This window comes from Copadichromis virginalis, linkage group LG4 (assembly GCF_057382275.1).
Source record: "Copadichromis virginalis isolate Kocher_CV1m ecotype Utaka linkage group LG4, C_Virginalis_male_GT1.1, whole genome shotgun sequence".
Taxonomy (NCBI): Eukaryota; Metazoa; Chordata; class Actinopteri; order Cichliformes; family Cichlidae; genus Copadichromis; species Copadichromis virginalis.
In genome coordinates, this window is record NC_140621.1 from 10,687,332 (window position 1) to 10,711,899 (window position 24,568).

The window sequence follows — 24,568 nt, forward strand, 5'->3', positions numbered from 1 at the left end:
ACTCACTTCCGTCCAATGGCACGATCGCAATCGAGCAGCCAATCAAACTGTTCCAGTGCTGGGCCGACGATTGCGCTGGGCATGCGCACTGAGAAATGCACTAATGTTACCCAAAAGCCAATAATTTAAATAAAAAAAAACAAACAAAAATAACTAGAGTTTCCTTTTTGATGTTTGTTTAATCATTTACCATAATTTTTATGCATAAATATTTGTGATACCCACCCTCCCCCACCCTCCACCACCCTCCACCTGTAGAGCTTTACATGATATATAGATCTGCATGATATGAAAATAACACACAACATCCTGTATACAAACACTTGTGAAAATAATTACTTGGGAGCTTTTATGGGACAGCGTACCTCTCCCTAAAGTGATGAGCAGTGGTTTCCAATCTGCAGGTCTTGACTCCCAATGATGGTCACATGATATATCTAAAGCATCAGCAGTCAGCTTAGAGAATAGGAAATATATCAACGTGATATAATAAAGGATAATTGTAGTTCTTTGTTTTATTTAATACTTTGAATACTAATAACATAAAGAAGGGAGAATTAGTCTTTGGTTGAAACAATCAAGCAGCAGAACTCTCTAAGAAAAACTGCTTTGTTTCAAGCCGGTAAACAGGTTGTGAAACACAGATCTGTAGGATGGCATTCTGTCCAAAAAAGATTTGGCCTCGTGGAGGTAATGACTGCAAGTGCTGGAGGTAGCAATTCTGAAAAATCTTACAGGTGCATGCTGCACGCTTAGGTAAAACAATCATAAGTCAAGTTTCAGTCCTGAAGATACGGATGCTCCAGCTGGTGCCAGGTAATTTGGAAATGTCGAGTCAGCATCGGATGTGCCTACGTCTTGCTCGGTGTGCGTCAGTCCTGCGTCATGAACGCGCTGTCGCAGCTGGCTGTTGCGAGGGATCCCTTGCTGCTTCAGGTATCCCTGCTGGCAAAACAGTGGTGGCATGCGGTGGGTGAGGGATAAGTGGAAGCAGGATTCTGAAAAACCGGAGGACAGAAGGGAATGAGTCAATCCGCCAGCTGCTGAAAGAAGTCATGTTATTTGTCTGATCATTTCTTAATTCCATTTAAATTTAGAACAATGGATTACACAGGGAATACATTAAATTACAGTAGATGTCTTTCTGAAAGTGATTTTTACTATTATTACCTTCACTATTATCTTCTTCAATACCATTGCCAACACAGTGCAGAGGAGCTACCTAAACATAAACTGAAAGCATGCTTTATTCACAGGTGTACTTCTTTTCTTAGACGTGTTTCTCTGGAAAATTTAAAAACTGAAAAAGTAGGAACATACCATTCTTTTTTTCCAGATAAGCTGTTAATGTGTGCATTACCTGCATAGAAGGCCCTGAGGTCAGTCTGGAGACAGTGCTCCAGGAAGCGTCGCAGTGGCTGGATGTGAGATATTGGAGCGTCCCATTCTGTGAGGAAGTCCTCCACTATGTGATGAATGGCTTGGGGGCGCGGTAAAGGCCAGCCGTTGGGACGTAGCTTCATTTCTTCCACTGGGGGGAAAAAAAGATCACATTTTATTTTTTCCCTGTCAAGTATACAGCGAATCTTTTTTTGATGGTGACACCATTCCTACTCACCAGAAGGTAGTGTTTTATAGTAGTATAAAACAGGGTGAAGAAAGTTGGATTTCCAAGCATTAGTCCACTCTGTTTCTGCCCTGCTACGCCCCAGATAGTCTATTTTCTTCTTCCCATATTGCATGACTACAACTATTAGTCCATGCATGGAGACATCGTGGCCAGAAAGAGAGGAGAGCTGAGGCAGGGCCTGGAGTGGAAACTCTTCCAAGTATTCACAGTGAGACCTTAGAGTCAAGTAGAAAGGAGAATAAAATATATAATGAATATCAACAACTGCAGCTTTGTTTCTTGTGATGATGTAAGGCGGTGTCATAGTTTGGAGACTTTACTCTTCTGGCAAAGAAGGACAATAACTGCCTAATATTGAAGGAACTGGACATCAATTTAGTTTGTTCGAAGATCAGAGTGAAATGAATGTATTTGATTAAACAGGTATTCTGTTCTAGTAGCTGCAGCTCCAGCAGTGTAAAACAGGCTAAACAGCAGATTATAATCAAGGATAAAAACATTTTCTCAACAATACAAGCACATTTGTTTGACAATGCAACTTAGGCATGTAGACATGATCACTTTGAGCTCCCACAATTCAAACTGAGCAACAGAATGTGGAAGAAATGTGATTTAAGTGACTTTGAACATCGCATTGTTGCTGGTGTCAGAGTGTTTGAGACTGAGTGTTTGAGAAAGTACTGATCTACTAGGATTTTCCCCACATTACCATCTCTAGGGTTTAAAGAAAATGTCCAGTGAGCAGCTGTTCTCTGGCTAAAAATGCCTTGTTGATGCTGCTTTAAGCCGATAGGATGACAACAGTAACTCAAATAACCACTTGTAACAACCAAGATATGTAGATGAGCATCTCTTAATGCACAGCATGTAAAAACTTGAAGCAAATGGGCTACAGCAGCAGAAGAAAAATGTTGCCACTCCTGAACAGGAAACTGAGGAAAAGATTACACAAGCTTACCAGAATTTGCCAACAGAAAACTGGAACAGTGCTGCAATTTTTGGAAGGTAGAATCAGATCATGGATACCCATGTTTTAGACTGCATACTTATTACTTGTAAAAGTGGCCTTTGACTACAAGGGATGCCCCAAAAAGTTAGCTGCTCCCCCCAAAAGTCAGTATGAATTCTGAGACTATCAGGACATGTAACCTAATAAGCATGAATGAGCAAGAGTGGAAAAAAGAGAACAGCTGGAACAAGCAAGCATGCAATAAATACTTACCCTCGAAGAAGTATGACATCTCCAAGCACCTCAAACATCTGGTATGGCCCCGAGGCCTCGTCGACCCGCTTCAGAATCCACGACTGCAAATGTGTTGCCAACAGTTGTGTTGATGGCCACGCGTTCCTGTGGTAACGGTGTTCAAGTAAACGATGTACAGCTCGTGCTGTGTTAGACAAAACACAGTTCATGTTAAAATCATCCTGATCACAGGTCGAACTGGCACAAAATTCACTTTTCTGTCGTACCAACTACATTTGCAATAGATCATCTGATGCCACGGTGCCTTTAACAAACGGTGACGGGAATTTCAAAATGTCACAAAACAACAGCAGTCTGTCACCTGTGTAACGGAATCCATGCACAAAGCCGCCAGCAGATGAGCGATAGTCTCTGGAGTGAGATGCAGTTCCCAGCACGAACAAACCCGGGGTGTTCTTCCCTTCGTACCAGGGCGTCAACTCAGGCAACCTCCCTTTGGCATTTTCACTGTTCGGTGGGCAGGCGGAGCTGAGGAGAATTTTTTAATACGATATGAGCAGGCTTATCTTACATATTGTGCTTAGATAGAATAAGAAGAGCACGTAACATCAGCCTTCACCTGTCAAATATGCTGAAGTTGAACCGGAATCCGAGGCATCGGATGACTCGATCATAGGGTTTTCGCATGGGGAAGTTGTCGATGTGATGCCCCGGCAGTTCTTCCTGTGTCGCATCAAAACTGTTCCTACTGTGCATGTACTTATTTAACGTGAGATACAGCTGTTTCCTTTTCTCTTTCTTCTTTCCACCCAGTCTCCTCTTGCCTTCCTCCTTTTGTTGAGCGATAACGATCTTCTCCAGACGGGCCTCCGCCAGCCCATCGAGGGACTTCAGCTGATACGTATCTATCAGCTCATTATTCACAGCTCTGGATAAGCAGGGGAGCAGGTTTAAGAAATAAAATGGGACATAATAAGTAATGATTGTTTTGAAACCATCCTTTATTTTACCTGAGATCTCCCACGTAATGCGTTTGCCACGCAAGGCGAACGGGGCTGGAACTGAGCATGTGCACCCGACTCGCTCTTCCTAAGATGCTCTGGGCTGTTTCAAAAGCAGAGTTTCCCTTTCCCAGAATGAGCACGGCCTGGTCCTTGTAGTCGTCGGGGTTAGTGGAGATGGACTCATAGCCCTCAACCAGGTCTGCACCGACAAAGTCCACCGTGTGAGGAACCCACAGGCCCGTGGCTACCAGGAGGACGCTGATGGAGAGAGGACAAGAGTGCAACAGAACAATCCAAACCAATGCAAATTTCTCCTCCGAGGATCATCAAGAGACAAAATACCTGCACGTGTAGTCTGACGCATGTTGGTCAGTCAGGATGTAGTGTCTTCCCGTTGCAGACTGCACTGCCCTGATCCTCCCAACATCAACACCATACTGTACTCTCAACCCTAGCTCCCCCACAAACAAGGACAGGTACTGAGGGAAGGCGTCCGCGGGCGGGTAAAAGTCATCGCTGACCCTCTTGAAGAGGAGGTCAGGTTTATCGCTCAGCAGCGAGTTCCAGTCGTGGCGCAGGTTGAACTCTCGGTTCCCCCTTCCGGTGTAGATCTTATTGATGCTGATGAGCTTCCTGTGCCTGGGATACCTTGCCATGCACAAAACAAAGCAGAGAAGACGTCCCTCAGAGTTTATACGGGAGGATAACGCGTGTGTTATGTTGAAAGCTCGCCCAAAGTTCCTTACTTGTTGAAGAAGCTGCCGGGTCCCGAGTTCCTCTCCAAGATGACATAGTTTCTCCTGGCCTTGGAGAGGAAATATCCCATCTGCAGTCCTGCGGGGCCGGCTCCAAGCACGCAGTAGTCGTACCGGCGGGTGACATTGTGGTGGCGGTTATCAAAAGAGCTTAAAACATAGCCAATCAGGATGAAAAGGATGACAGAAGGAAGGCTCGGATCCATAACCTGATGAATATGAGGCAATGATGGAAGTAAAAAAAAATATATATATTAACACGATGAATATATAGGTAATAACAATGAAACATTCGACTTTTAAACCCTTTTGAGATTATTTGCGACATGATTTGTTATCCTGCGTTATCCTGCTGGAAGCAGCCGTCAGAAGATGGGTCATAAAGGAATGGACACGGACAGCAACATCAGTCAGGTAGGATATGACATTTAAGTAATGCTCAGCAGCTACTAAGGGGCCCAAAGACAATATCCATCACACCACAAAACCGTTAGCACTAGGCAGGAGGGATCATGTTGTTTATTTCCAATTCTCACCGCGCCTTCTGAATGCTGAGGCATAAACTGAGACCCATCAGTGCAGGCAACACTTTTCCAGTTTTCTTTAGCCAACTGTGGTGTATCATCAGTTCCAATACAAAGCTGTTTACAGGTTCTTGTGCAGTGCAGTCCCACTTGATGTAATCCATATGTATAAGGGCACGGCACTACATCTGAACCTAAAAATCGTACAAATTTTATCCAAACCAGTTTTCTACACTGTATTTTTTATCATCGAACATTTTGATTTATCATCTTCCTCTTGCGTCCTCCCTATGTGCCACCTGCCCACACAAAACCAACCTATTTCAATAAATGAACAATTTTCAATACTACCTGGATTGTTATAAACAGAACAAGTCTGGATTTTATGATAAAACGTATTTGTCATGTAAAAATATCGAACAAGTTTGGTCAAGTTAACTGTGTCCGAGCCCAGCCTGCGTAGGTATTTGGGAGAACGGGCTCCATGCAGGAGCTCCACATGAAGCCACATAAACGTATTCGGTATAAAACCTAAAGGGAACCCAAGGCGATAATTAGTAGGGCTGAAGCGAGTAGAACCGTGCTAAGAGACACAGGTGTAGGGTCCGCAGGGGATCCCGGGCTCTCCGTGAACTCTCCAGCCGATGTTATATCACTCCGTCGAGGATGCAGCCACTGCCTTCGCCCGCTCAACCAGATGTGAGAACAGCTAACGTCGTCAAACACGGAGACCTCACACCTCACCTTTCAAATGGCTCGATCCTTCACGCGCAGCATCTGGAGTTCACCGCGTGTCGATCCGGTCACGGCTGCTACATGTTTACTGTCCTGCATCTTACACAGATTTCTCTGTGCGAGAGAGAGCAGCAGTCCTCCACAAATCCACTGGCACAGCCCAGTTCGCCCCCGGATGACAAACACCAATGGAGGGGAGCGTGCATCAGGGGGCGTATTTACGACCGGAGCAGGCGAGAAAGGAAGGAAAGACTCGTTCTTATAATGGGGAATTACTCAACAGTTACATAAATACAGTTTGGAATAACAAAATGTGTCTGATATAACTTTATCTAAAAAAATAAATAATAAAACGTGCTTAGACAATTAGCTATAAGTCATAATCTGGAGTAAGTAAAAGTACAAACATTTTAGCATCATAATACACTTCCATACAGCAAAAGTACTCATGATGCAGTGTGCCCCCTATTTGGAATAATATACGCTAAATTATTGCATCATTATTATTCTTTAATGAATAAAGCACTTTAATTATACAGCTACACACTGCTGGGTAGCTTTATCTGTAACTGCTTTTCCAGCAGTGTGGGCCAGGGCCCCCTGGTGGACAGCGAACGTACTGCAGGCTTAAGTGATAACAAATTCAGTTTGAAAACGCTAACAAGTATGTACAGTTACATTTTTATATACATATATTTATCTATATAAACATTGTATTAAAACCGGTAGCAAGAACAGGTTAGTTTGTGATATTACTCATTACTCTGACCTAAATTTACTGCTCTGAGGTTGAAGTTGTGTCCCAGTGGCAGGTGGGTCACACATTGGCCGTAACAATGTCCACGTGACTGAGCAGCACTGGCATTTTATAGCCAACAAGACGTATTGAAAAAAACCTGGTAATTTAGGGCAGCTGTGGCATAAGCCTTACATTGGGTGGTCTTATAAATTTAAGCACTGCTTATCTGTTGATTTATATATTTTAAAATTTCAAAATAACATGTATAGTTTTTAGATAATTGATATGATTGTATATTTAAAAACAAGTTAATATAGAAATACTTAAAAAATTTCAGCTATGTGTAATCAATATTACCTCTGTGGCTGGTTTAATCAATATTACTGTATATAAACATTTTGGGAAACTATGTGTGCTGCCGTGCATAAAGACCAACAACCAAGCATCTACTGACAGTGAGAAAACTTTATTTCAGAACACAAAATTAAAGAACGTGAGTTGTTTTTTAAGGGTAAAAAAGCAATCCAAGAAACAGAGAAATAACTGTTTACACTGATTTCACATAAGTCCTTCCTTCCTGCTTTTTTTTTTTTAATCTCGACATTATTCGTGCCACGCCTCGAAGCAGTTCCTGTCTGCAATAAGACACAGGGCCACATCGCACTCCCTACACTTCCAGGGGGTAGACTGATATTCCTTCTTTATCAGCCTGCACTGCACGCAGGTCCTTCGTCCGTACGAGGCCCTCTTGCTTGCATCGGGTTGGTTGGAAATCGGCACGGGGAGGTGGCCACTCGGGCCTTTGGTAGGGGGGACGGCGACTGTTACGCCACACAGCTGGGCAGTCAGCTCCTCCAGGAAGGCCCTGTGAGTCATGGGTTCCTCGTGTTTCTCTCTGCAGAGCTCCTTGTGAAGCAGGAAGCTGTTGGTGGCTGCAATCTCCAGGAAGTGTAAGAACAGTAAACGGTACCAGCGTGATGTTTTGTGGTGTACAGAGTAGGATTGTGTCAACTGTTCTAACATATCAGCACCTCCCATGTACTTGTTATATTCCATGACAGGTGTCGGGCATGGAATGAATCCGACGGTCGACTTGCCATCCTCACTTTTCACTCTCCTCTCCACGGTGTGTCCAGAGAACGCCTGGTGGACTGTAGAGCAGATGCTGACCTCACAGAAGTCCTTCCACTTCACATAAACCACAGGAGGTTCGCGGATCCACCTCAGGGTGCCTTTGGGATCCTTTTTTGTCAGAGCATTTGAATGTGTGGTTGGGCAGCCTCTCCTGTTGTCTCTGTATGTTCCACACGCTCCAACATTGAGGCTCAGCAGGTCTCTAAAGAGTTTTGGACTGGTGTAGAAACTGTCCAGAAACAGGTTATAACCACTGCCCAGGTGTGCAGACTTTATCAGGGTCATAACAGAGTCGTATGCAAGCCCAGTGCCTGACTCAAACCGTGACTTTCCAGTGTACACAGCAAAGTCCAAGATGTAACCGTTGCTGCTGTCAGACAGAACAAAGAGTTTGAAACCCAACTTGTTTGGTTTTGCTGTCCCTTTCTGAATCATTCCAGCGTGGTTCTTCCTCACTATTGTCCTCTCATCAATCAGAAGCTTCTGCCTAGGGTGGTAAAACGTATTGCAGGCGTGTTTGATGGTGTCCATTAGGGGGTTCAATCGAAACAGATGGTCGTATTGCGGCGTTCCCTTCTGCCGGTCATTCTCAACATCTTCCTCGGGATCACTCATGTGGATGTTCCAAGATATCACCCGATACCTGTCCTGTGACATGACGTCAGCCGGAAACAGCACACTGAATATCGTGTTCTTTTTCCAGTAGTCACAGATGTTATCCAGTTTCACCAGTGAAAAGAAGAAAGTGAGTCCGACATAATTTAGGAACTCTGGGACGTCGAGGTCAGTCCATGAATACTTTTTGCCTTTTCCAATGTTTTTGGCTGCTTGTTTGTTTGTGTTCTCACAAAGAGTTGAAATGGCTTCATTGCTGAGAAACAGCTTGAAGAGGTCCAGCGGCATGTGTTTGTTGTTTGAATTCAATTGATGTCCGGGTGGTCGGGCTGGGACGAACCTGTTAGGCGGCGGACAAATGTCTGGATCGTTCTCTGTTTTCCAGGATTTGGCTGTTGAATGTGGAGATCTTTGTCTTTTATGGCCTCTCGTTACACTGAGTGAAGAACCGTCTTCTTCACAATAAGCAGAGTGGTTGGCATCTTCTTCACCAGAGGTGCAAGGCTCTGTGTGCCCATCCTGTTGATCATCATAACTGAAAGAAACAGAATAAGTATTATGGTCATTTATCTCAGGCCAGTGTTTTTGTGGTTCAAATGTTTCGCAGTATAAACTATAAAGAATGGTTGAAATTGCCTGATGCTGTTCCTCCAACCCATCCAGACTTAAACCTGTAGTGTAGGTTTGCTTATATCCTGTGCCTGGAAGGCCCCATCCCCCACAAGAATGTGTACTATGAAGACTATGGCTAAAACCCTAACCCCCACCGTCCCACCCACCCACAGACACACACACACAGTGCGACCAGATAAAGTCCAAAGGTGCAAGTAAAGAACATAGCACTCATTTCATCAGTTCATTTCACTGACCCAAACCCCTAAAATACACCTACACAATTAAGCACATGTTGATCTACTGCCATCAACTGTGTTATAACCACTTAAAAACTTCATTTTATTATTTATTCCTGCCACACGTCACGTGTCATACCATACTTACATATTATGCCATTTCTACTCCTCATTTATGTATTCATGAGTTTTCTCCAAGTGCAAAAATCTGTCCTGTGCATTATCATGCAATCACAGCTCTCTCTGAATATATTAACGTACTTTAAAAAATATATTTTTAAATATTTTATATGGCTGGCTTACGGTCTGCAGGTTTTTATACCTGCAGTCTTGCTCTAAACACCATCAAACTCTGCCCGTACTAAAGCTGCATTAGCTTGTAAATACAGTATACTTACTCTTCCGCTGGATCGAGCCCCTCGTCGTAAGCTAGTTCGTCCTCCGTGAGGAAACTTTCTGCGCCAGACTCTCCTCCGTCCTCGCTTTCAAGCAGTTCAGGAGCAGCTTCGTCGTCGGAAGCCATCGTAGCCACCCAGGATTTTTTTTTTTAAAAGACACAACTCCTCGCGTGAAGAGAGTCTTTGGCGTCACGAAAGTGAAGTAGTTATTGTTTCCTCTTCGTTTTTTCTCTTTTTTTCTTCTGCGCAGTTATTGGCGGTAAATTTTCAATTGGCAGGGACTGCTTTGTTCTGACATCACTTCCGGTAAAGTTCCCTAAAAAAATGGTACAGATGTTTTGTTCTCGGCTAAAACAGCTTTTAGTCAGCAGTTCACTACTTTATATGTCTGTGTGTAATACATCCAAATGGAAAGTTCTCCCTTTAAATTATTAAAACTAATTTATCTTTCTGAAATAACTTAATTTACTTTAAAATGTATTTTTAATTATTTCTAGGCAACGTTTTGCCAAATTTTGTTCATTGTCATTGAGTGGTCATATAGAGCGATGCAGTTCTGCTAGCTTTTGATTGGGTAGCGGACGTCATGGATAAGAAGATACTCATATGTGCGAAAGTTTGCTTGTTGTCTTGTTGTCTTTGCTTTCAGCCTTGAATTTTAATGTTTTAGAGCTACCAAATATCCACAGAGCTTAGTTTCCTGTTTAAATACAACCTCATCTGTATATATTGATGAAACATCGAAGCAAAGATTTAAAATTTATATTTCTCACGTCATAAGATATATTGCCACTCATTTTTTGCTTGTAACAAAGTGTCTACAGATACAATTTCAAAGCTGTCTGTGTTATGCAGATGCAAAAATGGTTCACAGTTTGAGCTAGATGCTCAAATCTTTAAGGTATCAGTGTTAAGTTGCTTACTTTAAAAAAAAGAAAATCCTCTGAATACAGTCAGGTAACAGGACTGGACTGAAAATAAGTGAAAAAGCAGACAATGTGTAAAGAAGAACAGCTTTTAAAGACCCGCAGAAAGCCTGGAGAACTACTGAAATAATACTAAGAAAGTCTGTCTCCTTGGAAGTAAAGTGGTTTTGCACAGTAGTGTATAAAGCTTGATTGTGCCTTTCAGTGTTGTAGCTATACAAGAGTTACTACACACTTTTTACATGAACAAATTACAAAAATGTACTTCTAAACTATTAGAAGTTATACAGCCAGCAGATTTTTTCGGGGGGCCCTTATATTGCGAGGCAAACTTGGAGCCAATAAGCTCCTCGTCTTTTTGGGGCTTCTTGGTGTAGCTTCTTGTGACATTAAGTTCAAAACCTCTTGTTCTGTCCCCTGTTAATAGATGTTTTTTTAAATGGAAAAAAACAAAAAACAACTACAAAAAAAATGCTAACAATTGACAGATAATAGCTACAGGTTTTGAGAATACATTACATGCTACTTTGTTTCTCCATAAGGACTCTGTAGCCACATGTAGCCAAAGCCAGCTCAAACATGATTCAAGAAAATAAGCTTTAATGCCTCGTCATGTTTTCTGATATTGCTGCTGTGTCCACATCTCCCCTGTCATGTGAAGCATGACTCAGCAATCACACTTCTCATTTGACTCAGCAGCTGGAGCTTCACAGCTGTATATAAGAGGAGGGAGGGAGCTGAGAGGCCATGCACTGAGGAGCAACCGTTCAGAGGAACTGACCGGACACGCTGACAGCCGCCAGCTCTAAGGATCGAAGACTCAACTACACTTTACTGAATGTGAGTGAAATGCATTATATATGTATACTCTTACATTTTGTGTACCTATACTAAACCAATGAAACCATTTGAACAGATGGACACGATGAAGAGTGCGAGAACGAATGAGACAGGAGAAGTCGGCAGGTATGGGAGATCACTTTACTGGAAATTCGCAGCTTTTGCACTTAAAGACATTTTAGGACATGTTGAATGATTGCTCCCTTTCTGTGTTTCCCTTCTGGCCTCAGCGATTTATCAGAGCAGATTAAAGCAGCCACTAAGGACAACCACGTGAGGGCTGAAAACACACAGCTGATGCTGAGTTACCAAAAGGGAGAGATCACTCTGGTTCAGTATAAGGTGAAGTGTGCACAGTGGCTGGATACACAAACCACTTTCTGTTCCTTTTCTTTTTTTTCTTATAAGTGGATGTCTATCTTTATGCGTCTTTTAGGTCCTGCTGTGCTCCCTCTACGAGATCTACAGGGCTCTGGAAGATGAGATGGACAGGAATGCTTCCGATCCAGCCGTTGCACCAATTTACTTCCCTCAGGAGCTTTCCCGTGTGGAATCACTGGAAAGAGACCTGGAGCATTTCTTTGGATCAGAGTGGAGGAAGAGAGTGATCGTCCCTGCAGCCACACAGAGATACAGCCAGAGACTGCGACAGGTGAGCACCGCGTTTTGACGTGATTCATGATTCATAACTCAGAGTGCACAAGAACCAGCGCAACACTTCCCCCTTCTTACATTCTCAGATCGGCAGAGAGAACCCAGAGCTTCTAGTGGCCCACGCCTACACTCGCTACCTCGGTGATCTCTCAGGGGGACAAGTACTGGGAAAGATTACCCAGAAATCTCTCGGTCTGAGCAGCAAAGAGGGGCTTTCCTTCTTCCACTTCCCCGGTGTGAGCAGCCCCAACCGTTTCAAGCAGCTGTACAGGAGCCGGATGAACAGCATCGAGCTGACGGAGAAGGAGAAGGCCGCGGTGCTGGAGGAGGCCGTGCAGGCCTTTGAGCTGAACATACAGGTGAGAGACCTCAGGACGAATTTTTCTGTGCAAGCCCTGACCAAAAATGACACCAAGAATTGCTCCACAGTTCTCAGTGAACTCAGCTGAAAGAGGAACTGAAGCTAATGCATGTAGAGCCAAAATGCTGCCAACACGCTAATCCCTTTTTTTTAACCCCTTGTTTCCTCGTAGGTTTTTGATGACTTGCAGAAAATGCTGAGTGTTGCAACAGAAACTGCGGACCAGCACAAAGACAGATCCCCAGCGGCCGTCCTCCCGTCGTCATCCATCGTACAGTTCACCGTGGGACTGTGTGTTGCGCTGGCCACTATTGGAGTGGGAATGTATGCTTTGTAGGTTCTACCTGTACTTATACTGGTTGTGAATCATAGATTGTACATAATGGCTTTAGCTTCTGGGTTTGAAAAATGAAGGCAAACAGGAGAAGACGTATGAATGATTTTAAAAGGAAGTCTTGAAGGTTCATGGTCTCAATCACCAGTTTAAGGCATACAGATAAAGATGAAAAGAGCTATTGTTACATCACCTAGTTGTTCCTCTTGGAATTCTCTTAATTTAAAAAAATGACTCAATTTTCTTCTGAATATGACTTCAAACCAGTGATCAGGACCACAGAAAAGTTCGGAAAGTGTTTAGCAAAGTCATGAAAGGTTGTTTGTGTCGCCCCCTGGTGGTGACTGAAGAGATTGTAGTTTTAAAAGGTGCTTCCACCTTGGCTTCACATTCCAAACCCAGAAGCTACAACCATATTTTGCACCGTCGATGGTTCTTGCAGAATATAAATTACATTTTGTGATGTTGCAAGACTTGAGGCGTCACTAACCAGTGAGTGGGATTACAAAGGCTCCATCCATCTTTTATATACAGTGTGTGACATGCACATTTTGCACTTTACTCAGTTTGGCTCTGAAAGAGAAATCGTGACTGACAATCTGTCAACTCCAAGCCAAAGCAGTGATTTTACTTGTCATTTGTGTATATTCATCAAATCGTGTCTCTGTTTATGATCTGTTTAATAAAAAAAAAAGAAATACTCTCAACATTTTAATGTGAATTTCAATACTTTATTGTTATTTATTTTTTTAAACACGGTATGCAGACATTAAGTAACATCTTTAGCTTGATACAAAGCACTAGGACCATCTTAGCAGTGACTCTTCATCCACCCTGTTGGCATGCATCCTGCTGGGTGCTACAGCTGAGATGAGACACTATTCTGGCAAACATAACACCACAAATGAAAACTATTTACAACAACAACAATATGGTTATCTCATAGAGCACTTTTCTCTACTTGACTCTGTAGAGCACTTTTCTCTGCATGCGGTGCTGAAGCTCCCCCCTCCTTAACATCAGGTGGAGGACTTTGTAGATGGCGTGCTCTGGATATTTCTGCAGGAAGGACAGAAAGAGGTCACTAACAGGACCCAGACCAAAACTGATTCTTTTGTCAGGCATGTAAAAAATGTTTCTGAGGTCTGTTTTTACATGACTGACAAAAGAGAACTGAACACTATTCCTGTAATCATCCCAATGGAACACGAAACACAAGCTGGGCACAGAGTCAAATCACTGTTGTGTCCCCAGGTTGATATTCTCACCTGTTTGGTGAAGTCCTGTATGATGCTGTGCTCTGACACTTGCGAGCCGATGGCGAAGCGTCTCTTCAGCTGCTTCTCGATGCGAGAGATCATTTCCTGGTCCTCCTGAGAAGTGAAGCCTTCCGCTCCTGGACACAAAATGTGGTTGGCATGCTTAGCTGAGGCTTAACACTTGGCTTCCAGCAAATTAAAAACAAAAACAAAAGATTCTTTAATGGAATAGCTAATATGGTTCAGTTTAATGAGGTAGATCTATCCACTAGACCCAAAAACATGACCAACGCCCACCTGAAAGGCTGCCAGACAGTGCAGCGTCCAGCGTGGAAACCTGGAAGAGCCTCAGGGCCTCATCCACCTCCTCTTCTCCAGCCACCGCCTGCAGCTTCATCTTAGCCAGCGACTCTGCGATGCGCACGACGGCCTCCAGCTGCCTGAAAACCCGAAACATCAGACAGACGATGAAGCGAGAAGATCCAAGTACTTAAGCTGGGGTAAAAAGACGCATTTACATGATCATTTATTAAAATAAATAAAAATCTACCTGACTGTGATGGGGATGGAGGCTCTTTTGTCGCTCTCCCTCTCGTGCTCTCGTGCTCCGCTCCTCATCACCACGTATCTGTTTTTTAGCTTCTCAGCAGCTGCAGCAGACAGCCGAGGACCACACTTACTGTAAATGGGCAAATTATTATTATTATTATTTATTTTTTAAACTAAGTACATGACAGTGTGTGCGATCAAACTAATATATGAACTCCAGGACACTTACGTTCTTGCATAAGCGATGTATTTCTTAAATGTGGTCAGCGGGATCTCGCCCTCGACACCCTCGGTCTGCGTCTGCGCGCTGAGGTGGACGTTCATCACGTGGCGAGCCAGCGTCTGTAAACAGACGCGTTCAAACAGTTACACTCTGTAACAGCTCCAACCACACGAGGGTTTAACGCCGCAGGCCTTCGGCCTCCTTACCATGTCTCTCTGCTGGTCGTGCTGGTCCTTGATGATGAAGATCATATCGAAACGGGACAGGATGGTGGGCATGAAGTCGATGTTGTCTTCGCCCTTTGTGTCGTCCCAGCGGCCGTACACGGAGTTGGCTGCTGCCAGCACAGAGCAGCGAGAGTTCAGGGTGGTGGTGATGCCAGCCTGGGAGGAGAGCCCACGTGTTAGCTTGCCTTCAACACAGCGACTGCATTTTACTTTCCTTAAATGCACAAAGAGGCGATACCTTAGCGATGGAGATGGTCTGCTGCTCCATGGCCTCGTGGATCGCCACTCTGTCATCCTCTCTCATCTGGACAACAAACACAGTGTTATCTTTAATAATGAGGCCGGAGATCAACTGATAGTTTATTTTGTGCCAAGTTTGAATTCTTGTTTGCAACTTAGCAACTTGTGCTGCTTCGTTTTTACCTTGTCAAACTCGTCGATGCACACGACCCCGCCGTCGGCCAGCACCATGGCTCCCCCCTCCATGATGAATCCTCGGGTGCTGGGGTCCCTGAGCACGGAGGCAGTCAGACCGGCCGCGCTGCTGCCCTTACCGGAGGTGTAGACCTACAGGGGACAGAATCGAGGTTCAGGATCAGTGTGAGGGGTTTACACCGGATTTGTCATAGTGACGACAATCCATTCAGGATTACTTACCCCGATGGGCGAGCATCTCTCAACAAACTTCAGCAGCTGAGACTTGGCTGTGCCGGGATCACCCAGCATCAGCAGGTTGATGTCACCTCTACGAGTGAGACCATCAGGCAGCCTGCAGAGGACAGAAAACGAAAGCACTGCTGGGTAAGTCAGGGACTTTTACAATAAAGGTGGGTATCTATGTATTGCGCTTAAAGCTCACCTCTTTCTTGAACCTCCAAACAGCAGACAGGTAATGGCCTTTTTCACATCATCGCTGCCATAGATGGATGGCGCTATAGACTGTGACAGAGAGTTGTAGACGTTAGGAGAAGCAGCCAGTGCCCTCAGTTCCTCCTCTTCCTGTGGGGAGACGGATCCAGTGGCACCACGGCCTAAAAAAGGAAAAAATATCCACACTTAAAGCCAGCTCTGCTCGCCTGAAACGCATCACACCCACGTCTTAATGCAAAACCTCTTCACCTGCGCCTTCTGTGTCCATCTGGATACCGACCACTCGCAGATAGGACGCACGAATACCCACGCCAACCCCTCTCTCTTTGCCTTTGGCTTTTGGTGCAGCCATCTTTTTGATGGAGTAAATACCCATGATGGTCACCCTGTTTCCTGGGACCACGCGGTCACACAGATACCTGAGAGACAGGTGGGAAAAAGCACGAGTGTAAAAGCAGCACAGCAGCAGAAAAAGCTCAGTGTCAGTCACACAGGTGCTTACCTGTCGCAGTAGAGCTGCAGGTGACGGGGCATCTCTCCGTGCGGTACAGCATCCGGGGACTCCTGCAGGCGAAGTGTCTGGAAGTCGACGCAAACGCAGCGGTCTGGGATGATGAAGTAAGGGTCCACAGGACACTTTACCCTGCCAGCACTCTCACTGAGAAAAGAGGGAGCCTCGTTAAAGGTGATTCTGGGTGAGGAACTCGAGCGGAGGGACGTTACCCCATCATAATACTCACGAGTTGCACTTGCGCGGCAGGGCATAACCCTGCAGCCCTGGAGGCAGGGGGATGTTGGGGATGACGGCGCGGCAGCCGCGACACTGCAGACACACCTTGGTGGCCTTGGCTTTGACCGCCGTGGCAGAGATGATGATGCCGTGCACCTTCACCAGACGAGACACCTGCTCAGACTGCAGTGGACAGAAAAAGAAAAAAACAAGAAAAAGTGTGATCAACCTGTCAGTAACTCCTAAAGTATGACACACAAAGAGGCCTGAGAGTACCTTGAGGCTGCGGATGGATGCGTGATGAGCGTCGCTCTTCAACGTGACCTGGATGTCCTGCACAGCCTCTTCCCCGACAGGCCGGGGACGGGTCACCTCATCGGCCACCTCCTTTGCGGCTTCCTCCAGCTGTAAATTAAAAGCAGACCTTCAGACAAATGCGTCGGACAGATGGATCGCCCACCGGGACGGAGTTTGTGCGGTGTGACATGCTCACCAGAGGCAGGTTCTCAGTCGGCAGCTTGTAAAGACAGTCTGACAGATCCTCATCGAAGCTGGCGAGGTCCTCCATCTCCACCTCCAGCCAGTACTCTCCCAAGGTGTAGTGTCGCTTCAGCTCATCTCTAGTTGAATTTAGGTACAAGTGAAAATAATGCAAATTCATAGGCTGGATGAGCCCAAAATTGGCACATTTAGAGCTTTAATGGCAAATGATTCAGATGCTTCACAAAAGGATCACAAATATAACTACTGTTGGTCTCTACATGTTATGAAGCTCAAGACGTGCTAGAGCAGGGATGTCAAACTCATCAGCCACATACATCCTACTTTAATCTTAAGTTGGCCAGAGCAGTTTCCTTTTTCCCCTTTTTTTATCATTGATCCACTGTAAAACAAAACCAGATAGTAGACAGAAAAGTTCAATTTAGTCATTTAACTGTTTAGCTATTACTTTGGTATAGAATGGATGACCATGGGGGAGGTCTTTATTCACAAGAAAAGCTGTAAAACTGATAAAAAAAATATAGTTAAAAGTCCAACATTTACACACTCCTTCACATTTTCCAAAGCCTTTCCTTGGGCTACACTGGAGTCTTCGTCGGGCCGATTTTGGCCCTCGGGCCTTATGTTTAACACCTCTGTGCTAGAGTCTACATTTTCCACAAATTCAGCAGCCCCTGTATTTAGGCCTCCTGCCAGACTAATGAGCACTTTAAAAAAATAATCTCAACAGTAACTTTGTAACAAAGACAGTTCTTATTAGCTATATTACCCATATTGAGATCAGATCCTGAACACTCAGGGTGCGGCTGTGTAACAAACAACAGCACGGTGCGATCGCTGTTACCGTACCTGTATTTATAGGTGAAGCCGGTGCGGTCGGTCCCCACTCTGAATTGTCGCAAGAACTCACGGAACCGCTTCTTGATCTGGATCCGCTTCTGTCCACCTTCGTCCCCGCCGGGGCCCTCTCCACCTCCGAAGCTGTCACTGTAGTACACTCCTGGGTCGTCAAAGCCAGACATGCTGAATGAACCAGGTCGCAAAAGACACGAAGAAAGCGGAGTGTAAGGAAGCAAACCCAGACAAAAACAACTTTTTCTTCTTAGTAAGAACTAAGCAGGATGTAAGGTGCCGCACACAAAGCCTCCTTGCGGCGTCTCTTTCGCGGGAAAAACTGAACTCCTTCCCTTCACTTTCCCGCGAGCCGCCTCTGCGTGGCGTCATCTCCGGCACTCTGATTGGCTGATAGGAAAGGCCGTGCATAGCTATTGGTCGGCGTGGCTCCTCGGAGGTGGGTTGTCAAAGTAAAGGTGGAGCTTGTGAGCACTGATGGCGCGAAAAAGACAGCAGGAGGAGGGTAGAGGGAAGCGTGGGGAGCAGGGGCGGAGCGTGGGGGTGGCTTACTGGGCTTAAGCCCGGGTTGTTTTGTCAGAAGCCCGGGGTCTTTTGGAGTGTAATTTTTTCATAGTTAGATGCCTGGCTGACAACTGTATAAAACAAAAAGTAAACACAATATTCGAAGCACGTAGTGCACATAATGGGAATTATGTGGGAATTTACGACTGTGCGTGAATCCCCCCTGATATTGGTATGATCCGAGCTCAGGCATTAAGCGACTGAGCGAGAGGGCGGGGCAGCAGAAATCGCGCTGTAATATCCAGTTAACTGTCCACATTTGTACTCTGTTTTTCCATTTATTATATTTTTTTTCATTAATTTGTCTGAAAAAAAGATCCACGTAGTAACCAAAGAGAGCCTAAATCAATGGTCTCTAATAGCAGCCAAATTATAAGAGCTTTCATTAGTGATGGTGAGATGAAGCCTTGTGATGAACTGAAGCTTTCCATCCAACTGGTCGACTCATGGTTCGAAGCACTGTGACGATTCATTGGCTCTACTGCGCCATCAAGTGGACGTTTAAAGTCAGATAGGCTCAATGATTATAATGATGTGATGTGTAAACCTCTAAACTTAATAAATAAATTGTTTTCATGGTTATTTATCCCGAATATTGTCTCAGTATGTCTGATACAAAAGAGAAAGTGGAAACTATTAGGACAGAGTTTTGGTATGATTGTGTAACAACCATCATGGTTGTAAACCGCCACGAGTCTCCCATCAAAGTCAAACTTATAGACTTTGGCCTCGCATGTCCTGCGTCTGCAGTGATACCTGGTGACTGTGTGGGAACGGTTGGTTATTGTGCACCGGAGGTTATGCTTGGCCTTCCTTATAACGAAGCAAGTGACATGTGGTCTCTGGGGCTGGTAGCTGTGGAGCTTGCTACAGGGGTGCCACTCTACCCTTCGGAGAATGACTATGATTATCTGAAATTCATCATAGAGACTCAGGGTCAGCCACCAGATCATGTGCTAGTCTCTGGCGTGTACACTGAAAACTATTTCATTGGAGACAAATACAAACAACAGCGCTGGACATTTAAGACGGAAGAACAATTTAAAGGCTCTGTTCCAGGGACAGGACATGAATCCCTGGAGACAAGATACATAATACTTACACGTCTGGATGACCTCGAACAGCTAATGATGTTTAGACGAGGACCAGAAGCTGGCCAACGCTTATTTGTCAGCCTAATTAAAGAGATGTTGGCCTTGGATGCACACCAGCGGATAACACCCTCTCAGGTTCTCCGGCATCCCTTTTGCAGCCCTGGCCTCTCTAAAAGGTTCCCATGTATCAACATTGAAAGACCATACTGAATCAGTCTCCAGCATGGCATCTTCCACCCTGGACAAAAGTGATAAAAACACAAACTGGGGTTGGAAAATGACATTAACAGCAAATTACAATGCAAAAATTAATTAAGCTGCTCCAAAAATGATCACTTTGGCTTCTTTTTTTAAATTTTCACTCCCCCCACCCCAACCAGTCGTGGCAGAGGGCTGTCCCTTCCTGAGCCTGGCTCTGTTGAAGGTTTCTTCCTTTTTAAAGGGAGTTTTTCCTTCCCACTGTTGCTAAATGCTTGCTCATAGGGAAATCTTCTGATTGTTGGAGTGGCCAAAACTCTAGGGGAAGTAGCAATTCTTGTGAAAATTAAAAAAAAAAAGCCTACCAATCTTCAAAGCGCAGCAGCGGACACCTTACCATCACATCAGTCCTTCAATCAGACCTAAAACACCACCTTTACAGAAATAAATTCCATACAAATTGGAAATAAATTGTGTAATAATTGTTGTTTTTGATTGTTTATAAATATATAGTGCTACCCTTCAGCCTCCTAGTAGACATACCTGTATTATAAATGTAAAACTCCTCTGATTTTCAGAAAGGTTGACCTCTGACCTTGAAGTCAAGGTCACTGAGATTTTCAGTAGATGCAACCATGGTATTGACTTGAAAATTCTACACTATCAAAGACTTAGGTGCCCACAGCACCTCGCCATATACAAAAGATTAAAAGGTGTTTTTTCTAGGCTTTTATAAAGATTACAAAACACAAATAACAAAAATGACAATGCTATTTTGATGTTTTCTAATGTAGCGCAAAAAATGAAACAAACCCTAAAATTAATAAATAAAGCAATTTTTTTTAATCTTAAACTACTGGATAACAGCTCTTTTCTAATAACATTGAAGATGCTGTTTAACTGCTTTTCAGCAGTAGTGCCCTACTAATTAAAGACTCAGCATCACGCCTCTGTGCTGGGTCAGGCCACAGGACTTCATCCACATTACATGCTATGGGCTCTCTTGCAAGGCAGCGAGGAAAGAATCGTTTAGCATGCCGAATCCAGCTCTGGCAAGATTCCACTGCTATCTCACCACAAGCTCCATTCAATGCTTGAAGTAGATTTTCCTGTAAGGGTTTCGGTCTTATACTTTCAATCTCCATGCTGAGAAAAACTCCTCAATAGGGTTCAAAAAGGGAGATTGCGGTGGAAGAAACACATTGATAAAATGCTGTTCATTGTGAAACCAATTGCATATTCTTGGACTTCGGTGAAAGCTCACATTGGCCCAAATGATATGGGATGCTCTGCCTGCTCGCGATCTCTCTAATCAAGCAAAGCATCCCGTAGACCATCTGGGAATGTTACTATAAGTTCATTGTTGTACAGCCCAACAGTAACATGACTGTGGAGAACCCCATAGCTGCTGATGGCAGCACAGATACCGTAGTTACAGTTCCACCACGCTGGCCAGGCAGTTCAATAATGGCACGTTGACCTACGACATTGCGACCTTTTCTTCTCCTTTTTGCTAGATTCAACATGTATGTTGTCTTTTACATTCTCTTGCTGCATTTCACGCAGTCAAATTGCATTATTCTGATGGACCATATCCACAATAAGTGTCTCCTGGTGTGAGCACCCTCATGTGGCCTTCCTTCAATTCTAAACAAAATACCAAAATACCATAAGTATACTTGTATACATAGCACATGTATACATTATACTATTTCATTTACAGAACTAAAATTAGTTTGTTGTGTAAAGAGAATCTTTGAGCTTGACTCAATGGTTAGGCCTCATGAATACATCTTCATGGATGAAGCTGTATTCAGTCTAGCAAAAAGCAGAAGAAGAGGTTGCAACATGTGTTTTACATTTTGAGTGGTAGTGTGTTAATGATGAAAACAGTGTGCTAGTTCTGTAGCCTGTGTGCACCATTCTGGGTACAAGTGTTAGGCTGCCAGGGTCGTCGACCCAGTGTTTTGTGTTTTTGGTTCTTTGATTTTGTTTATTTCATTATATTCTAGCTTTGCCTTATAGGTCATAGGATTATTCTTAGTTTAGGTTATTTGTGTGGGTTTTGTTAGAGTTTTAGTGTTCTGGTTTTCTGTCTGTGATCCATAGTTGCTGTCTCCCCTGTCTGCTGTATCCCTGTGTCAAGTCTGCATTTCTGTGTTATGTTTCCTGTTTTACTTTGAAGGTCCATGTCTTATGTTAATGTGTCTGGTTTTGCTTCCCCTGTCTCGTTAGGCCTGATTTGCCCCAGCTGTGTTTCTGTCCTGTTTCCCATTCCCTGATTGCTCCTCTGTGTATTTAAGCCCTGTGTTTCTCTGTGTCCATGTTGTGATCTACCATCATGTATGCGGTGTGGCCTGCCTGCGGCTACTTTCACACTGCAGGTGAAAACGCTCAAAGCGGTCCGCATGCGCTGTTACGTTCCCCTGGGGGGGTCTAGGCGGTGAGGGGGAAGTAACAAAAGTGACCGGGTCAGAAAAAGGAGTCAAGGAGGCGAAACAGTTTAAATAAAACAGTTTTATTGAAGTAAGTCAACTAAAAGAGACGGACAAGCCGTTATCACCATAAAACACCAACAAAACACAAACAAAACTCAGGCGTTGGTCAAATAAAGCAAAAAGTCAAAAGGAAAGCACAGCTCACTAGCTGGAAAGCACAGCTCACTAGCTGGAAACCACAACACACAGCTCACTAGCTGGAAACACCACACAAAATGGCACTCTGGCCCAGAGCTCACCTTTCCCTGGGCTTAAATACTTTTAATTACTGATGTGAGTCAGCTGTGTTACAGGGAAAGGTGGCACCTCAGGCAGAAGAGGTGGTGGGACACGCCCACACAGGCACCTTCAGGAGGAGGCCCTGCTAGGGCCGTAACAGCGCAAAATCAGACGTCACACACAACGCGCTCTGTTTAGACCCAAACCAAACAGTATTGTTTGACTGATGGCTTTAATATAAAGACTTGTTTCGGACTTTACATTTCCCAATTTTGCTTATTGTGCTATTTACATATGGCCTAATAATTATCCTTATTGCTGTTTTAGAGAGGAGCGGTGCTTCAAAGGATAGTTGCAGATTTCTGTCAGAATCTGCAGATTATACAGTACAAATAAAATGTTCACGTTTCTCCAACGCTGTCTTCCCAACAGTTTCACTAACATCTATACTGGATGGCCCGGAAGCGTTCGCGATGTCTTCTTGGGCGCTGATAATTGGCGTCTGTCTTGTGTCAGTGACGTAAAAGACAGATTTAATGCGAGATGACCATTCAAACAGCAGTCGCTTTCTAAAACATCAGATTTGTATCGGATTCAGTACCACATACGAAAGTGACCCAGGTCGGATTTGAAAACATCGGATTTGTGCTGTTCACACTGTCACACCATGATCGGATATGGGTCGCACAGGGTCAAAGTCGATTTTTGATGCGCTTTCGCCTGCAGTGTGAACGCAGCCTAAGTTTTGTTCTGTTTGAGTTTAGCATTAAAGCTGTTTGAGTTCACGTTTGTCTCCACAGTCTGCACATTGGGTCCTCCATTTCACCACTCCTGCCTGCACACTAGTGATGTTGAGATGAAGCCTTATGATGAACTGAAGCTTTCCATCCAACTGGTCGACTGTCAAGAGATACATCACTACAAACAGGACAGTGGTAACAACAGTAGGCTACGGACAATTTTAAGTTTTAGATTTTAAATAGGTTATACAAATTTCAATGGGAGCCGGAAGGTTGCCGGTTCGAGCCCCGGCTCGGACAGTCTCGGTCGTTGTGTCTTTGGGCAAGACACTTCACCTACCGCCTACTGGTGTTGGCGAGAAGGGCCGATGGTGCGATATGGCAGCCTCGCTTCTGTCAGTGGCAACTGTGGCTACAACTGTAGCTTGCCTCCACCAGTGCGTGAATGGGTGGATGACTGGGTGTGTAAAGCGCTTTGGGGTCCCTGGGGGGGGACTAGTAAAAGCGCTATACAAATACAGGCCATTTACCATAGTACGTCACGAGCTCCCTCGGTGGAGTGAAACGCTGCCGTCTGCTCCTTGCTATCTAAAATATAACCGGGCACTGACGTAAACTCTTCTGTTTAATCATTTTCTGTTTGACGTTTATTCAGCTGTGTGAAACCCCGGAGGAACCCTCCCGAGGGATTAATAAAGTTAAATTATAAAGTTTTATATATATATATATTAATATATATATTAATATATATATTAATATATATATATATATATAAATATATATATATATATATATATATAAATATATATATATAAATATATATATATATATATAAATTAATATTAATATATATATTAATATATATATTAATATATATATATATATATATTAATATATATATTAATATATATATATATATATTAATATATATATATATATATATATAAATATATATATATATATAAATATATATATATAAATATATATATATATATATATATATATATAAATTAATATTAATATATATATTAACCCGAGTAGCGAAAGACCGCGGGGGTTTGAAAATGATGTGTCAATCGGCTCAGATATTTGAAGTTTACACAGCTACATTCTCACCTGAAAATATGTTAAGTTTTTTTTTTTTTTTGCAACCCAGAAAGAGAAATAAGAGTAATATTAAAACTAAGTCGCTGCCGCCATTGTTGGAAACTGGAATTGGCTGGGCCCGCTATGAATTCTGCAATATGGTTTTTCAATTTTGTTGTCTGGGTGGAAAATCGGGAAAAATTTGGGAGAATGGTGGCTCCGGGAGATTTTCGGGAGGGGCACTGAAATTCGGT

The 24,568-nt window shown here is 43.8% G+C and overlaps 5 protein-coding genes across 6 annotated transcripts; 2 read left to right on the forward strand and 3 right to left on the reverse strand.

Moving 5' to 3' along the window:
- Nucleotides 1-500: 500 nt before the first annotated feature.
- Nucleotides 501-6,021, reverse strand: foxred2 (FAD-dependent oxidoreductase domain containing 2). 2 transcript variants are annotated; one of them, XR_014920048.1, is made up of 11 exons: nucleotides 5,862-6,021; nucleotides 4,585-4,802; nucleotides 4,181-4,486; nucleotides 3,845-4,096; nucleotides 3,454-3,762; nucleotides 3,196-3,362; nucleotides 2,853-3,018; nucleotides 1,619-1,845; nucleotides 1,361-1,531; nucleotides 1,171-1,233; nucleotides 941-998 (listed from the first exon to the last, which is right to left on the reverse strand). XR_014920048.1 is itself a non-coding variant. In XM_085453481.1 (10 exons), the coding sequence occupies exons 2-10, from the start codon at nucleotides 4,797-4,799 to the stop codon at nucleotides 766-768; spliced, it is 2,046 nt and encodes a 681-aa protein (XP_085309607.1). In that variant the 5' UTR covers nucleotides 4,800-4,802; nucleotides 5,862-6,021; the 3' UTR covers nucleotides 501-765. The 2 variants fall into 2 exon arrangements, 1 of the variants encoding a protein (XP_085309607.1); XM_085453481.1 differs by lacking the exon at nucleotides 1,171-1,233 and having other exon boundaries at nucleotides 501-998.
- A 1,020-nt stretch (nucleotides 6,022-7,041) lies between these two features.
- On the reverse strand, nucleotides 7,042-9,893 carry LOC146710844 (piggyBac transposable element-derived protein 4). Its single transcript, XM_085455384.1, has 2 exons — nucleotides 9,590-9,893; nucleotides 7,042-8,875 (listed from the first exon to the last, which is right to left on the reverse strand). Exons 1-2 carry the CDS (start codon nucleotides 9,712-9,714, stop codon nucleotides 7,195-7,197), a joined length of 1,806 nt encoding a protein of 601 aa, XP_085311510.1. The 5' UTR covers nucleotides 9,715-9,893; the 3' UTR covers nucleotides 7,042-7,194.
- Nucleotides 9,894-11,248: 1,355 nt separating this feature from the next.
- Nucleotides 11,249-13,411, forward strand: hmox1a (heme oxygenase 1a). The gene is made up of 6 exons (XM_085453483.1): nucleotides 11,249-11,355; nucleotides 11,432-11,481; nucleotides 11,586-11,697; nucleotides 11,792-12,007; nucleotides 12,096-12,368; nucleotides 12,543-13,411. The coding sequence occupies exons 2-6, from the start codon at nucleotides 11,432-11,434 to the stop codon at nucleotides 12,705-12,707; spliced, it is 816 nt and encodes a 271-aa protein (XP_085309609.1). The 5' UTR covers nucleotides 11,249-11,355; the 3' UTR covers nucleotides 12,708-13,411.
- An 8-nt stretch (nucleotides 13,412-13,419) lies between these two features.
- mcm5 (minichromosome maintenance complex component 5) lies at nucleotides 13,420-18,270 on the reverse strand. Its single transcript, XM_085453482.1, has 16 exons — nucleotides 17,913-18,270; nucleotides 17,056-17,182; nucleotides 16,839-16,967; nucleotides 16,573-16,745; nucleotides 16,335-16,490; nucleotides 16,082-16,251; nucleotides 15,822-15,993; nucleotides 15,620-15,731; nucleotides 15,386-15,529; nucleotides 15,201-15,266; nucleotides 14,942-15,118; nucleotides 14,742-14,854; nucleotides 14,514-14,642; nucleotides 14,261-14,403; nucleotides 13,973-14,100; nucleotides 13,420-13,763 (listed from the first exon to the last, which is right to left on the reverse strand). Exons 1-16 carry the CDS (start codon nucleotides 18,083-18,085, stop codon nucleotides 13,662-13,664), a joined length of 2,214 nt encoding a protein of 737 aa, XP_085309608.1. The 5' UTR covers nucleotides 18,086-18,270; the 3' UTR covers nucleotides 13,420-13,661.
- An 883-nt stretch (nucleotides 18,271-19,153) lies between these two features.
- Nucleotides 19,154-19,783, forward strand: LOC146710847 (homeodomain-interacting protein kinase 2-like). The gene has a single exon (XM_085455341.1). The coding sequence runs from the start codon at nucleotides 19,154-19,156 to the stop codon at nucleotides 19,781-19,783; it is 630 nt and encodes a 209-aa protein (XP_085311467.1).
- The last annotated feature ends 4,785 nt before the right edge of the window (nucleotides 19,784-24,568 follow it).

Coding starts and splice junctions, on each gene's coding strand:
- LOC146710847 (XM_085455341.1), top strand. CDS start 19,154: ATGGTTGTAAACCGCCACGAGTCTCCCATCAAAGTCAAACTTATAGAC.
- foxred2 (XM_085453481.1), bottom strand. CDS start 4,799: ATGGATCCGAGCCTTCCTTCTGTCATCCTTTTCATCCTGATTGGCTAT. Junction 4,487..4,584: donor CCCGGCAGCTTCTTCAACAA/GTAAGGAACTTT, acceptor GTGCATGGCAAG/GTATCCCAGGCACAGGAAGC. Junction 4,097..4,180: donor GCGTCAGACTACACGTGCAG/GTATTTTGTCTC, acceptor TCTCTCCATCAG/CGTCCTCCTGGTAGCCACGG.
- hmox1a (XM_085453483.1), top strand. CDS start 11,432: ATGGACACGATGAAGAGTGCGAGAACGAATGAGACAGGAGAAGTCGGC. Junction 11,482..11,585: donor GAGACAGGAGAAGTCGGCAG/GTATGGGAGATC, acceptor TTCTGGCCTCAG/CGATTTATCAGAGCAGATTA. Junction 12,369..12,542: donor CCTTTGAGCTGAACATACAG/GTGAGAGACCTC, acceptor GTTTCCTCGTAG/GTTTTTGATGACTTGCAGAA.
- mcm5 (XM_085453482.1), bottom strand. CDS start 18,085: ATGTCTGGCTTTGACGACCCAGGAGTGTACTACAGTGACAGCTTCGGA. Junction 15,530..15,619: donor AGAGATGCTCGCCCATCGGG/GTAAGTAATCCT, acceptor TGTCCCCTGTAG/GTCTACACCTCCGGTAAGGG. Junction 14,855..14,941: donor ACGACCAGCAGAGAGACATG/GTAAGGAGGCCG, acceptor GTCTGTTTACAG/ACGCTGGCTCGCCACGTGAT.
- LOC146710844 (XM_085455384.1), bottom strand. CDS start 9,714: ATGGCTTCCGACGACGAAGCTGCTCCTGAACTGCTTGAAAGCGAGGAC. Junction 8,876..9,589: donor GGGCTCGATCCAGCGGAAGA/GTAAGTATACTG, acceptor TGTTTCTTTCAG/TTATGATGATCAACAGGATG.